General features: G+C 43.8%; 1 protein-coding gene across 2 annotated transcripts in view; it reads left to right on the top strand.

Annotated features, from left to right (window-relative positions):
• Positions 1 to 4,506: 4,506 nt before the first annotated feature.
• LOC126470527 (neurogenic protein big brain-like) overlaps positions 4,507 to 16,070 on the top strand; it is a 301,068-nt gene continuing 289,504 nt past the window's right edge. For both annotated transcript variants that reach the window (XM_050098449.1, XM_050098459.1), the window contains exon 1: positions 4,507 to 5,151. In XM_050098449.1, coding sequence (XP_049954406.1) covers positions 4,803 to 5,151 — 349 coding nt within the window. In that variant the 5' untranslated portion in view covers positions 4,507 to 4,802. The remainder of the gene's footprint in view (positions 5,152 to 16,070) is intronic.

Below are 16,070 nucleotides of genomic sequence, written 5' to 3'. Positions count from 1 at the left end.
TGATAAACGTGGTAGGTCTTTCGGATGAAGTACAGCATATTTGCCATTGTCTTTTCTCTTTTGAGTACACTGACTCTTCTGTTTCAGGGAAAAATTTTTAATACCTATTTGAGATGGATAAGTATGAGACACGGTGATTATATTGCACTTGGAGATCTCACACGCCTACATTGACAACAATGTTTCGGCAGCATCTTTAAAATCACGTAAGTTAGCTGCATGCACTGGAATTACATGGAATGGGTTCGTAACTGACTAGTAATGCATGTTTAAAACATTTTATCCATGATTTGACACTTGGAACAAGTGTAGAAAACAACAGCAGCGAAACCGTGTTCTTGAAAAAAGCAATAATTTGTACGTTTGATATTTCCACTCCTCAATTTACTACAATAAACTTAATTGTTACCCCTCTGCCCTCAATTTGTACTGGAAGGACGTTAACAACAATATCGGATGAAATACCACCAAATGAAATACATTTGTATTTAAGCATAATTAAATGTGCCATGATTCATATTAATAAATCAAATGTTTGTTGATATTGTTGGTAAAAAGCAACAACAAAAAGTAACATTTCATTGAAATAGATAACACGTAATTGTACGCCCGAAAATCGTAGTCTTAGGTGTATATTTTGCTAGTGTCAAATCACAGACAGTTAGGAACTTTCATCAAATTACTTGACTGACAACTATTCTCCAACAAAATGGAGAATTTATTATGAAATAATTCAGAAACAATAAAAAATAAAGTAAGTATTATTATTACTTTGCTACATTTCAAGACTATTGGAACACGCCACAGTCTTATGTTCACCACACAAACATCTATGGCATTTTGTACAATAGCAATAATCTTTTCTATCACTACTAAACTTCTATTAATTGTAAACGTCACATCAACGATGTTTTTTTGACAGCTTCCCATGTTCCATCTCATCTTCTTTTTCGAAGAGATAGCTCTTGATAGAAAGTCGAAGACCTGTTGATAGACGAGGATTGTAAACTCTTTTCTTCATATGTGGTTCCGTTAAATCGAAGGAAAACCTTTTAAGGAATCGGCCATGTTCCGTACTAGAGAAACAATGTGTATGGGGGCGATTCACTTTTGAAAGCACAAATGTATTCGCAGCCGCAGCACCCAGGAAACTGTAAAAATATCGGAGTGACCATCTTCGCGTTTTACATTTGACGCTTTTATCGTGACACAGTCGGTCAAAACGTCCGCTCCGTATTTTGTCATATTGTAGAATTTGCTTTGTTCAGTTTTTTGCATGTAAGCATCTGTTCCAGATGAATCAAGTGTGGCTGATAAAATAATAATATTTTTGCATTTCTTTGGTGTAAGAGCATTTTCTCAGTGTTGTACAGAAAACGAGATGACATAGGAGGTGCATTCCTGGAGCTGATCATTATCAATGGTATTTGCTTTTTATTTTTGCGTAACGTGCCGACGAATGTAACTTTCGTCTTAGTCAGCTCGTCGGCCAATTCGCACGATATGAACCAATTGTCGGTCCTGCAATTATTGTTTGCGTTTTTTACAGATTCACGAAGCTATAGGACATACCTCGTTGGCATGGAAAGGCTTACTGTTTCTTTTTTCTTAGATTCGTTCCCATCGTAAGGAATATATTTTTGCATCACATATGCTGACAATTTTCAAGCCTTATTTGCCAAGTTGTTTTACATAAATACTTTGAAAGGATATCGTCATCTGAAGTTAAGTAACGTTTCATCTATCGTCAAGTGTTCAGATGGCGTATAATGAATGGCCTTTACACTGAGTGGTAAAATCACTCCAGCACTCTCGCTAGGCCGCAAATTTGTCGTTTTGTTTCCTTCGGTCGCGTGTTTTCTTGTCGAATCTAAGTGCACGGATAAGACATTAAAACTGAGTTTTAGACATTATCAATCGAAAAACCGAGGATCTGTCAATTTCTGAGACATTTCATCGATGCTCAAACAGGAATCTTCAAGTATCCGCTCCTCACAAAGCGCTTTCATCTCAAGTTTGTCTGCAGGGGCGGTATACCATTGGACAGAATAGTATCGCCCGGCTATTCGTTTGATTTCCTGATTTGTGTATTTCATCAACATAGCAATCATTTCTTTATTTACAGACAACGGAAATAGCTTTCTCTTGTCCGTCATGCCGTCAGGGAAGGTGTAATACTATATTTTTCGAAGGCGTTTTGGTATATTTAGCCTTTATAGGTGCGTTGGTCCGGCTTGTTTCTAAATCTTTCCCTAGCGTAAAATATCTAGCTTTTACGTTGCTGTCTTCCGGTAGCTGTCCTTCTTCTTGGTTCAAAATGGCTCTGAGCACTATGGGACTTAACTTTTGAGGTCATCAGTCCGCTAGAACTTAGAACTACTTAAACGTAACTAACCTAAGGACATCACACACATCCATGCCCGAGGCAGGATTCGAACCTGCGACCGTAGTGGTCGCGCGGTTCCAGACTGTAGCCCCTAGGACTACGGTCGCAGGTTCGAATCCTGCCTCGGGCATGGATGTGTGTGATGTCCTTAGGTGAGTTAGGTTTAAGTAGTTCTAAGTTCTAGGGGACTGATGAGCTTAGAAGTTAAGTCCCATAGTGCTCAGAGCCATTTGAATTTTTTTTTGTAGCCCCTAGAACCGCTCGGCCACCTCGGCCGGCCCCTTCTTCTTGAAGGAATCTCTCATCGGGTTCGAATTCATCGTTGATGGCGTCTTCATGAGATAATACGCCATCCGATGTCCCTCAGCAACATTCAGGAAAATTGTCTTCGTCCTCATCATCAGAATCCATCTTTATTCGCCTTTGCAACTCTTCTAAAACCTCTTCTGGGGCGGTGAACACGATTATGTGAGCGATTGGGGTATCTGTAAACTAGAACAAAAAATAAACTGTGTTAACAAGATTGGGTCGAAATCCACGTGAGCTACGATCACGTGCGTAACATGGTCTGGTGGAATCCCACCCAGCACCCTGTGTAGAGCGGGCAGTACGTAGCACATAGCAGGTGACCCCTCCAATACTGTGAGCGTGACGGGCTAGATGCTAGAAGGATTGGCTACCTACCGATAAGACCTACACTGCGCATGTGCACTTAGGCAAATAGGGCGGGCAGGTAGTTTTTCACCCCACCTTGTGGGCAGGAGGTTAAAAGTAGTGTGCTTGTTGCTGCTGTTGCTTGCCGATAACATGACAAATATGAATCAATCTCATACGAGCCATAGAATAAAGTACTAGAGGATAGCTGAAAAATACGAAGAAACTGCGACGACAGAGAAATCTGTAACCCGATAAAGAGTAGTCCATACCAAAACACCCTGCCCGGACATCTGTTGTTGTTGTTGTTGTTGTTATAGTCTTCAGTCCTGAGACTGGTTTGATGCAGCTCTCCATGCTACTCTATCCTGTGCAAGCTTCTTCATCTCCCAGTACCTACTGCAACCTACATCCATCTGAATCTGTTCAGTGTTTTCATCTCTTGGTCTCCCTCTACGATTTTTACCCTCTACGCTGTCCTCCAATACTAAATTGGTGATCCCTTGATGCCTCAGAACATGTCCTACCAACCGATCCCTTCTTTTAGTCAAGTTGTGCCACAATCTCCTCTTCTCCCTAATTCTATTCAATACTTCCTCATTAGTTATGAGATCTACCCATCTAATCTTCAGCATTACTCTCTAGCACCACATTTCGAAAGCTTCTATTCTCTTCTTGTCCAAACTATTTATCGTCCATGTTTCACTTCCATACATGGCTACACTACATACAAATTCTTTCAGAAATGACTTCCTGACACATAAATCTATACTCAATGTTAACAAGTTTCTCTTCTTCAGAATCGCTTTCCTTGCCATTGCCAGTCTACATTTCATATCCTCCCTACTTCGACGATCATCAGTTATTTTGCTCCCAAAGTAGCAAAACCCCCTTACTACTTTAAGTGTCTAATTTCCTAATCTAATTCCCTCAGCATCACCCGACTTAATTCGACTACATTCCATTATCCTCGTTTTGCTTTTGTTGATGTTCATCTTATATCCTGTCCGCCCCCGGTAGCTATCAGCGCGACAGAATGTCAATCCCCTGGGGGCCGGATTCGATTCCCGGCTGGGTCGGAGAATTTCTCCGTTCTGTGACTGGGTGTTGTCTTGTCCCAATCATCATCATTTCATCCCCATCGACGCGCAAGTCGCCGAAGTGGCGTCAAATCGAAAGACTTGCACCCGGCGAACGGTCTACCCGTCGGGAGGCCCTAGCCACACGACATTATAATTATCTTATATCCTCCTGTATGAACATTGTATGAACGCTGAATTCGTTTCCAGAATGCGGATGTCGAAGACCTGCCGGAGCATCTGCTGGGCATCATATGGCCGCTCAAGGTGGGGCAGATGGGCTCCGAGCCGCCCCCGCTGGCTCGGCAGTAGTTCCGGCGGCCGTCGCAGGGAGGAGCGCAGGTCGGCGCGCAAGCCTCCTCGCCGCTCATTCTGTCAGCTGCGGCCGGCGCGCGTGCAGCTGGGGAAGGGAGCGGCGTTACAGCAGTCGGTGCGCTCCAGTATACACACGCACGGTGGTCCACCCGCAGTTAGTTTCGAGTGTAGTCATACGGAATAGGTATTGTTCTCGCGTCTTCGCACCGTAACTTACTGGAGGCAGTTCGTTCACGTTCCCTCAGCTGTCTGACATGAACCGCGGAGTGTTTTGACAACCGACCACTGACAGTCTAGGACGCGACAGTTAACGCTCCCCGAAGTTCCGTTAAAGAGCGCACAAACGTAGGCACCTGCTACCCGTCAGCATGGCGACTGGAGTGCTACCGCCGGACACGACGCTGGAGTTCCACCTGGTGACGCTGTTCGAGAAGCTGGAGGCGGCGCGCCTGGAGGCGGCGTGCGCCCCCGGGGGCGGCGCGTCCTCGGCCGCGCTGCGCCGGCCCTCGATGCAGGCCGAGGTGCGCACGCTCGAGTTCTGGCGCTCCATCATCTCGGAGTGCCTGGCGTCCTTCTTCTACGTGTTCATCGTGTGCGGCGGCGCCGCGGCGGCAGTCTCCGGGCCGGCGGCCGGCGGGTCGCCGCTGCTACTCACCACCGCCATCGCCACAGGCCTCGCCGTAGCGACGCTCACGCACTGCTTCGGACACATCTCAGGTGAGCCCCCGCACACTGCTGCTGCTGCTCGTTGTGTGTCCCGACGGAAGGCAGACTGGTGACGCCTCCCCCCTTTTTTATCACTAGTCTTCTGAAACAGAAGATGTTCCAGGCGTGCCTCACGTATACCGGGTGATCAAAAAGTCAGTATAAATTTGAAAACTGAATAAATCACTGAATAATGTAGACAGAGAGGTACAAATTGACACACATGCTTGGAATGACATGGGGTTTTATTAGAACCAAAAAAAACACAAACGTTCAAAAAATGTCCGACAGATGGCGCTTCATCTGATCGGAATAGCAATAATTAGCATAACAAAGTAAGACGAAGCAAAGATGATGATCTTTACAGGAAATGCTCAATATATCCACCACCATTCCTCAACAATAGCTGTAGTCGAGGAATAATGTTGTGAACAGCACTGTAAAGCATGTCCGGAGTTATGGTGAGGCATTGGCTTCGGATGGGTTCTTTCAGCATCCCCAGAGATGTCGGTCGTTCACGATACACTTGCGACTTCAGGTAACCCCAAAGTCAATAATCGCACGGACTGACGTCTGGGGACCTGGGAGGCCAAGCATCACGAACGTGGCGGCTGAGCACACGATCATCACCAAACGACGCTCGCAAGAGATCTTTCACGCGTTTAGGAATATGGGGTGGAGCGCCATCCTGCATAAACATCGTACGTTCCAGTAGGTTTTTATCAGCCAGGCTGGGGATGATGCGATTCTGTAACACGATTGTCATGCGCAGTCACTGACGTTTTGCTGCCCAGCGCCATCTGTCGGACATTTTGTGAACTTTTTTTTTGTTCTAATGAAACCCCATGTCATCCCAAGCATGTGTGTCAATTTTTACCTCTCTATCTACATTATTCCGTGGTTTATTAAGTTTCCAAATTTAAACTGACTTTTTGATCACCCGGTACATTGATGGGCCAGAACACGATGACCACTGCCCAGCGCTAGAATAAGTGCTTCCCCGTGATGTTGCGGGCACGTGACGCGGTAAGGAAAGAAATAAGCGGAACAGAGACGAATAGGTAGTCATTACGGCGAAGGTACGGGTCGCAAATGCGAAAATCCCCTGATGTAAGCGGTTCTGACAAAGGGCACGTTGTTATGGCCCTACGGCTGGAAAGGAGAATCTCTGAAACGGGGAATCTGGTCGGCTGTTCGCGTACGCTGTCATTGAAGGATGACGAAATAACGAGCAGGCCGTATGTTACCGGACGTCCAAATCTCATCACAAAACTCAGATGTCGGATGATCCGCCACTGTGTAATCCAGGATAGACAGCGATCTGTGGCAGATCTGATGCGTTCAAAGGGCACTGTTGAACAAGGGGCTCCACGTCACACGACTCTACGTGTTACCTTGCTGGCCCAACGACATCGTCGATAACGATTGCAGTGGGCACAGCATCACTAAGCTCTGACCGTGAGTGAATGGAAATGCGGCGCGTGGTCGAATGAATCGCATTTCTTGCTGCACCAGGTCAATGGTTTTGTCTTTTGACGCGGCCATCTAGACGAATGGCTGCTCGGAGCGTGTACCTCGCATCGCGCCCCCGATGCAGGTCGGTGAGGCCAGAAGTATCTTGTTGGGTACATTGAGCTGGCCTTACATGGGATCTGGGGTAGTAATCGAAGACGCCATATCTGCAGTGAACTACGTGAACATTATTGCGCTCCATCTGCGTCCCATTATGCTTGAAGTCTTCCCCGACGGCGATGGCATCTTCCAACAGGATAGTTGCCCACGTCACAATGCTACAATCGTGCTACAGAGGTTTTGAGGAGCATTATAGTGAACTTACATTGACGTCTTGGCCAGCAAATGCCCTGATTGAACCCACTGAAACACATATCGAGCGCCAGCTGCACACCCACGAACCACCGTCCAGTAATTTGCGGGAATTGCGTGACAAGTTAGTTGACATCTGTTACGATGTACCTCCGGAAACGTATCAGGGTCTTGTAGAATCCACGCCATGCAAAATCGCTGCTGTATTGTGTTTTAAAAGTAGACCAGAGAGCTATTAAACAGGTGTTTTGGCTCATCAGTGTATGTTTCGACCATAGACGTTCACATGGGGAGAGGTAGGGGCAAAAGCAGCCACTTACCTCTCCAGCTTCTTGCCCCACCCCCCCACCCCCGGTCTCTCTCTCCGAAATTTGGAGTGCAGATCTTTTTTTCATATATTGAGAGCATAACCATCAATTCTCTGTGATATAATGATTTTTTTGTCACTTACGAAATTTAGTTCGTAAGACAAGGCATGTCCCAAAACTAACCAATTCATTGTGTTACGTGATAGTATAACGAATGAGTGTGTGGGGCCATTTTTGTCGTAGTGCGTTTCTAAGATGAAAGAAAAACAATAATCTGATAACTGTGAACTAATGCCGCTTTATATGTTATCTCAGTTCTTATTTTTGAAACAAAGAATAAACTAATATTGCTTAAAGTTTAACTGTTGTTTTTTTTTTTTTTTTATCACGTAACATTACGTTGCGCATATCATCATGTCACATAACTCGCGCAGACATGAGCTCATTTATTTCAAGGGTGAGAGTTCAAGGATAACAGGTTGAACATTAAAACAGACGAACTGTAGGGACGGATTCCTGAAGTAGGAAAAAAGGTCCTATGAACATGTGTCCGGAAGTGGACGGAGTGCATGCAACAATAAATGGTCCCGGTGTGCAGTACAGAGTTGCATCCACGCATGTCACAACAGATATCTACATCAGCATGGTTACTCTGCAATTCACACTAAGTGCCTGGCAAAGGGTTCATCGAACCATTTTCATACTACTTCTCCACCATTCCATTCTCGAACGGCGCGTGGGAAAAAGGAAAACCTAAATCTTTCCGTTTGAGCTCTGATTTCTCTTATTTTATTATGATGATCATTTCTCCCTACGTATGTGGGTGTCAACAAAATATTTTCGCATTCGGAAGAGAAAGTTGGTGACTGAAATTTAGTAAATAGATCTCGCCGCAAGGAAAACTCGCGTATCATATCAGTGACACTCTCACCCCTATTGCGCGATAGCACCAAACGAGCTGCCCTTCTTTGCACTTTTTCGATATCCTCCGTCAATCCTACCTGGTAAGGAGCTCATACTGCGCAGCAATATTCCAGCAGAGGACAGACACGTGTAATGTAGGCTGTCTCTTTAGTGGGTTTGTCGCATCTTCGAAGTGTTCTGCCAACAAAGCGCAGTCTTTTTTTCGCCTTCCCCACAATATTATCTATATGATCTTTCCAATTTAAGTTGCTCGTAATTGTAATTCCTAGGTATTTAGTCGAACTGACAGCCCTTAGATTTGTGCGATTTATCGTATACCCAAAATTTATCTAATTTCTTTTAGTACCCATGTTAATGACCTCGAACTTTTCTTTGTTTAGTGCCAATTGCCGCTTTTCGCATCATACAGAAATTCTCTCTAGATCATTTTGTAATTGGAATTGATCGTCTGATGATTTTACTAGACGGTAAATTACAACGTCATCTGCAAACAATCTAAAGGGGCTGCTCAGATTATCACCTGTATCACTTATATAAATCAGGAACAGCAGAGGGCAGATGACACTACCTTGCGGAACGCCAGATATCACTTCTGTTCTACTCGATGATTTACCGTCAGAGTGGCCTCCATGGGATTTCAGGTGATCAGGATAGTAGCGGTTGTCATGCAGGACACACGTAATCGTGCTTGGCTTAACCATGTTGACAGACCATCTGATTGGTGCTTGTACCAGAGTTCGTCTCAATATACAATAGATCTCGTATACGCGCAGTCCGCCGCCTCCCAGCATGTTCGTCTGTCTGGACCCATAATCACACAACCCCCCCCCCCCCAAAAAAAAGACCCAGTGATTGAAATGTGTGATGTGGTTAGCGTTTGAAAGTGCACTTGTTCTGGTATAGCCGTGCTGTCTCTCGACCGTTTCCATTTGCCCGACCGTACACAAGCGCCATCTCGGCTTGTTCCCGACATGAATACCGGACCATTCTGCTGCTTACAGTGCGCTGCGTCACACAGCATGCAACACGCAAGGAACATACTTCATTCATCATAGTCATGTACTGTGGCAAGGATGCATTTCCGGACTCATGTTCATAGGGACTTTTTTTTTTCCTCTATTTCTAGTCAGGAATCTGTCCCTGCAATTTGTCGATTTCATTAACGTGGCAAGGATGCATTTCCGGACTCATGTTCATAGGGACTTTTTGTTTCCTCCATTTCTAGTCAGGAATCTGTCCCTGCAATTTGTCGATCTCATTAACGTTCGCCCTGTACCTGCGAACCACAAGTTTTCTTATTGTTTATCTAATACATTTCCTTCAATAAAATAGAAATAACTTTTGAAATGGCTGCGAGTTAACGTACATGGATTATGTATCTCGGAACGGACGAAATAAGGGAACTCCCGGCCATCAGTGTCATACAATCATTTCATTTCACTGAAAGTTATTTGAATCCTTTTTGATAAACATTTAAAGTCTTGTGAAAGTAAGGAAATTCGCTAGTTATCTTCTGACAATAACGCCTCCCGCGGCCGTATTCAAGCAAAATCCTATAATATGCTGTAATGACAGCCCTTCAATCAAATAATGCAAATAAGCCAAAGACATTTTTTGCAGCAAAATATCATTCATTAAACTAATTATGGCACTGGATACTATCTTACATTCATTTTTTACACATTAATTTACAGATAATCCATTTTATAGAGCTGAGGAGATAATAGCGACGGAATGCTTTCGCAGAGAAGTATAAGCTCATACCAGACGATTGATATCGCCGCTCTTTTATTTATAGCGTCTTTGTATATTGATATTCTCTGTTAGGCTGTTCGTTATCACTGTTTGTCATTGGGTCTCTGACCTTACGGCACTTTGTACTTGTCGCTCTCGGAAAGTTTATTTATTGTTAATTTTTTTATGTATGGCATTCCAGGAGACGTTACAGTAGGCTATTACAGTGCATATTATGTACATACAATGTAAATGAGAACACCACCGACAAGCTTTCAGAGGTTGTTCGGGGATACCTTCGAGTGTTTTGGTATACAGGAACTGTGGTCTCCAGTAGCTTGTTACGGAGTAATAATTAATGTAATTATTAGACCTCGGACTTTGAGGTTCTAAAAGTGTTAAATTAGGTACCTAAAATAGGTTCTATCACTTACAAAATTAGGTTATAAAAATCACAAAATAGGTGACCAAAATCTGATATTTTATTGTCTAGAAAGAGGAATAGATGACAAAAATCCACATTATATTATTGTCCATGGCCATAATTATAGTCACACTTTCTCCAGATTTTCCGTTGAGAAACTGCATCTCATGTCTGTTAATAGCAGCTTATATGCCGAGAATGAGCGTTCCATGTCAACAGATGTTACCAGAGCATATTTAAATGACGGTATTAGGCGTCATGGAACCGCACACTCAAGTTCTGTTGATTTATCTGATAAGATGTCAGCCACTGTGCAGAGGGTGGTCCGTGAGTGCGCCCGTGTCCCTCTAGCGGTGAGTTTGAAGCCACAACGTTCCTATAGGGACCATACGTTCTTCCGTAGCCAATGATATTACGATTCCTTCAGCGGTTTTCGTTTTATAGCCTCCGGTTCATTTCTTTTTGAGGGCTCCTAACGTTTTCAGCGCAGTGCAGATAAAAACTATCTGGGGAAAGACACCAAACGAAACGCAAAACTCTTTAACGAGCCTCCGGAAACTGTGTTCCTTATATAAAAATATCCCAGAACTTCCACTGAAAGTTTGTTGATGGAGTTCCGCTTCACACTATATCGTATGTCCACAATGAACAACTAATGCAATGGGGGAGCCACTGCGTAATTCTTGCCATTATTAAGGAATTATTATATCAATTTTGCTGTCGTGGTACGTTTCGAAGACTCATGTCTTAGTCCTGGAATGGTGATTTTCGTTAGTGTTCATGCTAACCCCCAATTCACGAGGTGTGGTCTATGGTCTCCCAGACTGCGCGAAAATTTTCGAACTCGCTCTCCAAGGCCAGTTGTGGTGGAATGGGCTTTCTATAAAGAGCTATGAATTTTGAATCTTTGTGTAACAGCTCTCTGGAAGCTACATACGGTCTGTAGTTTGTTCAGGCCGCCCAAGGGCTACTACTGCAGTGGATGACCGCTACCTACGGATTATGGCTCGGAGGAACATTTACAACAACGCCACCATGTTAAATAATGCTTTCCGTGCAGCCACAGGACGTCGTGTTACGACTCAAACTGTGCGCAATAGGCTGCATGATGCGCAACTTCACTTCCGACGTCCATGGCGAGTTCCATCTTTGCAACCACGACACCGTGCAGCACGGTGGAGATGCACCCGACAACATGCCGAATGGACCGCTCAGGATTGCCATCAAGTTCTCTTCACCGATGAGTGTCGCATATGCCTTCAACCAGACAATCATTGGAAACGTGTTTGGAGGCAGCCTGGTCAGGCTGAATGCCTTAGACACACTGTCCAGCGAGTGCAGCAAGGTGGAGGTTCCCTGCTGTTTCGGGTGGCATTATGTGGGGCCGACGTACGGCGCTGCTAGTCATGGAAGGCGCCGTAACAGCTGTACGATAAGTGAATGCCATCCTCCGACTGATAGTGCAACCATATCGGCAGCATATTGGCGATGCATTCTTCTTCATGGACGACAATTCGCGTTCCCATCGTGCACACCTTGTGAATTTCCTTCAGGATAACGACATTGCTCGACTAGAGTGGCCAGCATGTTCTCCAGACATGAACCGTATCGAACATGTCTGGGATAGACTGAATAGGGCTGTTTATGGACGACGTGACCAACCAACCATTTTGAGCGATCTACGCCGAATCGCCGTTGAGGAGTGGTACTATAGTAGTATGCCACGACGAATACAGACATGCATCAATGCAAGAGGACGTGCTACTGGGTATTAGAGGAACCGGTTTGTAGACTAATCTGGACCACCACCTCTGAAGGTCTCGCTGTATGGTAGTACAACATGCAATGTTTGTTTTTCATAAGCAATAAAGCTGTCAGAGACAGCAAAGGACTTGGAAGAGCAGTTGAATGGAATGGACAGTGTCTTGAAAGGAGGATATAAGATGAACATCAACAAAAGAAAAACGAGGATAATGGAATGTAGTCGAATTAAGTCGGGTGATGCTGAGGGAATTAGATTAGGAAATGAGACACTTAAAGTAGTAAAGGAGTTTTGCTATTTGGGGAGCAAAATAACTGATGATGGTCGAAGTAGAGAGGATATAAAATGTAGACTGGCAATGGCAAGGAAAGCGTTTCTGAAGAAGAGAAATTTGTTAACATCGAGTATAGATTTAAGTGTCAGGAAGTCATTTATGAAAGTATTTGTATGGAGTGTAGCCATGTATGGAAGTGAAACATGGACGATAAATAGTTTGGACAAGAAGAGAATAGAAGCTTTCGAAATGCTACAGAAGAATGCTGAAGATTAGATGGGTAGATCACATAACTAATGAGGAAGTATTGAATAGGATTGGGGAGAAGAGAAGTTTGTGGCACAACTTGACCAGAAGAAGGGATCGGTTGGTAGGACATGTTCTGAGGCATCAAGGGATCACCAATTTAGTATTGGAGGGCAGCGTGGAGGGTAAAAATCGTAGAGGGAGACCAAGAGATGAATACACTAAGCAGATTCAGAAGGATGTAGGTTGCAGTAGGTACTGGGAGATGAAGAGGCTTGCACAGGATAGAGTAGCATGGTGAGCTGCATCAAACCAGTCTCAGGACTGAAGACCACAACAACAAGCAATAAAAGGGGCGGAAATGATGTTTATGTTGATCTCTGTTCCAATTTTCTGTACAGGTTCCGGAACTCTCGGAACCGAGGTGATGCAAAACTTTTTTTGATGCGTGTATTAATCAGCCACAATAGTGCTATAACATGAGTAAGCGTAGTGAGAATAGTCCGACTTAATTTATTGGCAGACGTGACACAGTTGTCACGTCAACTTAAAACAAATTTTGTGGAGAATCCTTGACAAGGAGTGACACGCCAGTCTGTTGGCGGTTTTTGGTAATGCCGCAATTAGAAATAAGTTGCGGAACGTTCAAAATGAAGTGACGTGACACCAATACCAGCGTGATCGTCTAACTTCGGGCGGAAGGAGTTCAAATTCCTGGCTCCCCATCCTAAATAAGATTTGTCGTGGTGTCACTGCGTCATCTGGGATGAATACCTTAAAGAAGGCCACAGCCGATTTCCTTCTAATTTAAAAAGTGCTACGACTCTTAACGACCTGAATAGCGACGAGACGATAAACTCTTACCATGCTTTCTTATATGTTTTTGTGTGGGAACTTTTTTATTTTCCAGCTTTCAATTGTTGTAAGCAAAACAAATCAAAAGAAAGTTTGCTAGGATGTGAGATTTTAGAAGGAGGCATTCGAAGTGAACTTAGTGGGTTTCTCAACGTCAGCTGTGGTGATTATGGGGTGCTTCTGCGACCGGTTCAATTTTTTTCGTTGAATACGCGTACATCACAAGTATTTGGATGGTAGGCGAGCACAGGTAGACAACCGATCCTGTTTTGCAAATGCCTGCAGTGTCTCATTTAGTGAGGGCATGTGATCATGTCAACAGATAGTCGAAGCCTTTGGCTTTTCTCTGTCTTTCGCCCCTTGTATCGGATTTATTCCTACTATGAAGCAACTAAACCCGTAAAGAATTAGGAATTTCATTTGATGCATGGTTTTCTTGCATTTTAAACGCATACATTAGCGAATTACATAAAAACTTTGACAATGAAAAGTATAAAATGCTGTTTCTTAATATCCAGTTATTGCTGAGAAGCCAAGAATGCATTAGTGTGTGATAGTCGCCTTTTCATGACCTACCGTACGCGAGCATAGCTGGTTGCATATGAAATAGGCGCTGCGCTTGCACCTGGTTCGATCCCCCAGGTGTTACTTTTGCAAGCAGGGTGTGAGATTGTTAAAAGGTTTGTTTCGCAGCAGTATGTAGTTATCCACGTATCTCTTAACGTGAGCTATCTGTGCCAAATCGCAACTTCAAAAGATTCTGCTTCTGTATTTTTTCCCGAAACAATGTACCAAAAATAACAAAAATCAGCTTGCGCCTTATGAAAGTTGCTGTCACGTCACTACTGTTCGACAAGACGATCATTATCGAGTACAGTAGACAGTCAATGAATCCATAAAAAGGTATTACTTTTCTTCTGACGTAACTTTTATTGAATGACTATCTCACGGCAGCAAACAAGAATATAAATTCACATATATGAGATTCGTAGAAATGTAAGGTTCATGAAACTTGCCTCAACATGTACGGTAAACTACATTTGAAAGTTGACTACAGTGAATACGTAGTGACATGGTACACAATACTTAACCCTTCATTCTTTTGTGAGTCTAGTAAGATTTCGAACTACTTTTCAAAAACTTTAAAGCTGTTTGGTGTTGCCAAGTACTACTGCTGCTATAAGTGTATCCACCTGTGCTGTAATGGAATCTACGGATTATTCTTTGCATAATTTATAATTATTATCTTTTAGACAAGAGTATATGATTTTTACGATCAAATCAGGCCTTGACTAATATTTGTAGATAAAGGAGAATGTGGAAAACATACTGCATGATTATTATACGGTGAGCTCAGTTCTTTATTATTGTCCCTCGATATAGCACCGTCATCAAGTTGGCTCTGAGCACTATGGGACTTAACATCTTAGGTCCTCAGTCCCCTAGAACTTAGAACTACTTAAACCTAACTAACCTAAGGACATCACACACATCCATGCCCGAGGCAGGATTCGAACCTGCGACCGGAGCAGTCCCGCGGTTCCGGACTGCAGCGCCAGAACCGCACGGCCACCGCGGCCGGCAAGTCATCAAGTTGAATTGACGGGTGAGATAGATAAGATTCAAAGAAGGACTGTGTAATTTGTAGCGGTTTATGTTGTCAGGGTGAGACAAGGCTGCAAACAGACATTATGCGGAGCAGAGAGCTTTAATTTCAAAATGGAAGGGGACCGCGGAAGATAATGCTAACCCACAAGAGCGTATTTTGAGGTATATCATGTTATTTGTTTGATTGAACTGAACATAAAATACAATAAGACAAAGCAATTTATTTAGTAGACAGTTTTTATAGCGATCGCAAGGAACTACTTCTTTGCAACATGTGGTACATTCGAAAACACAACAGGTAAAGTGATCGGTTTAATTCTTATTAAATTGAGGGTTAGTAATGTGTTACTCCGACGGCATCGATTCTAATAGCCTACGACCCCGTATTAACCAATAAACGTATTAACTCTTCTAACATACATCTCACACTATTAGGCAAATTCGAGTTTGTACAAAACGGTACCAAAAACAATCTCTTTACCGTCTGTATCGCCCGCTAATGGAACAGGACGGGGAGAAATGTTGATGGTACCACCTCCATACACCGTACGCTGGTGTCCTGCTGTCCTGTGTACTGAAGCAGATATACATATAGTGAAAATGGAACAACCTCGTTATCAAACATGGTTAGAGGATGAGGAAGCGGCGTAATTGATTTGCGCACTAACAGCACGCGATGTGTCTAAGAATTGATTTCCATGTGTCTGTGTAGGACTTCCGCAAGACCAGTTTCGAAGTTAATTACCCAGAGTAATCTAACTGTTTGTATCCCTGCATTCAGCACATGCAGTCGTGTGTGCTCGGCCAATCCCCGCTGTGGCCAGGCACTTTGTGGAACTAAATCCACCCGAGTGCGTGAGGGAACCGCATCTGTTTCGTAGCAGTTCTTCGTTATCTCGTCAACCAATGATGTGTATGACAATGGGAGAATCATTTTAAAGCACGACAATTAAGCGATATCACAGCATCTCG

This window comes from Schistocerca serialis, chromosome 1 (assembly GCF_023864345.2).
Source record: "Schistocerca serialis cubense isolate TAMUIC-IGC-003099 chromosome 1, iqSchSeri2.2, whole genome shotgun sequence".
NCBI lineage: Eukaryota > Metazoa > Arthropoda > Insecta > Orthoptera > Acrididae > Schistocerca > Schistocerca serialis.
Note: the sequence above shows the minus strand (reverse complement) of the source record. Positions and strands in the feature narration are given on the sequence as shown.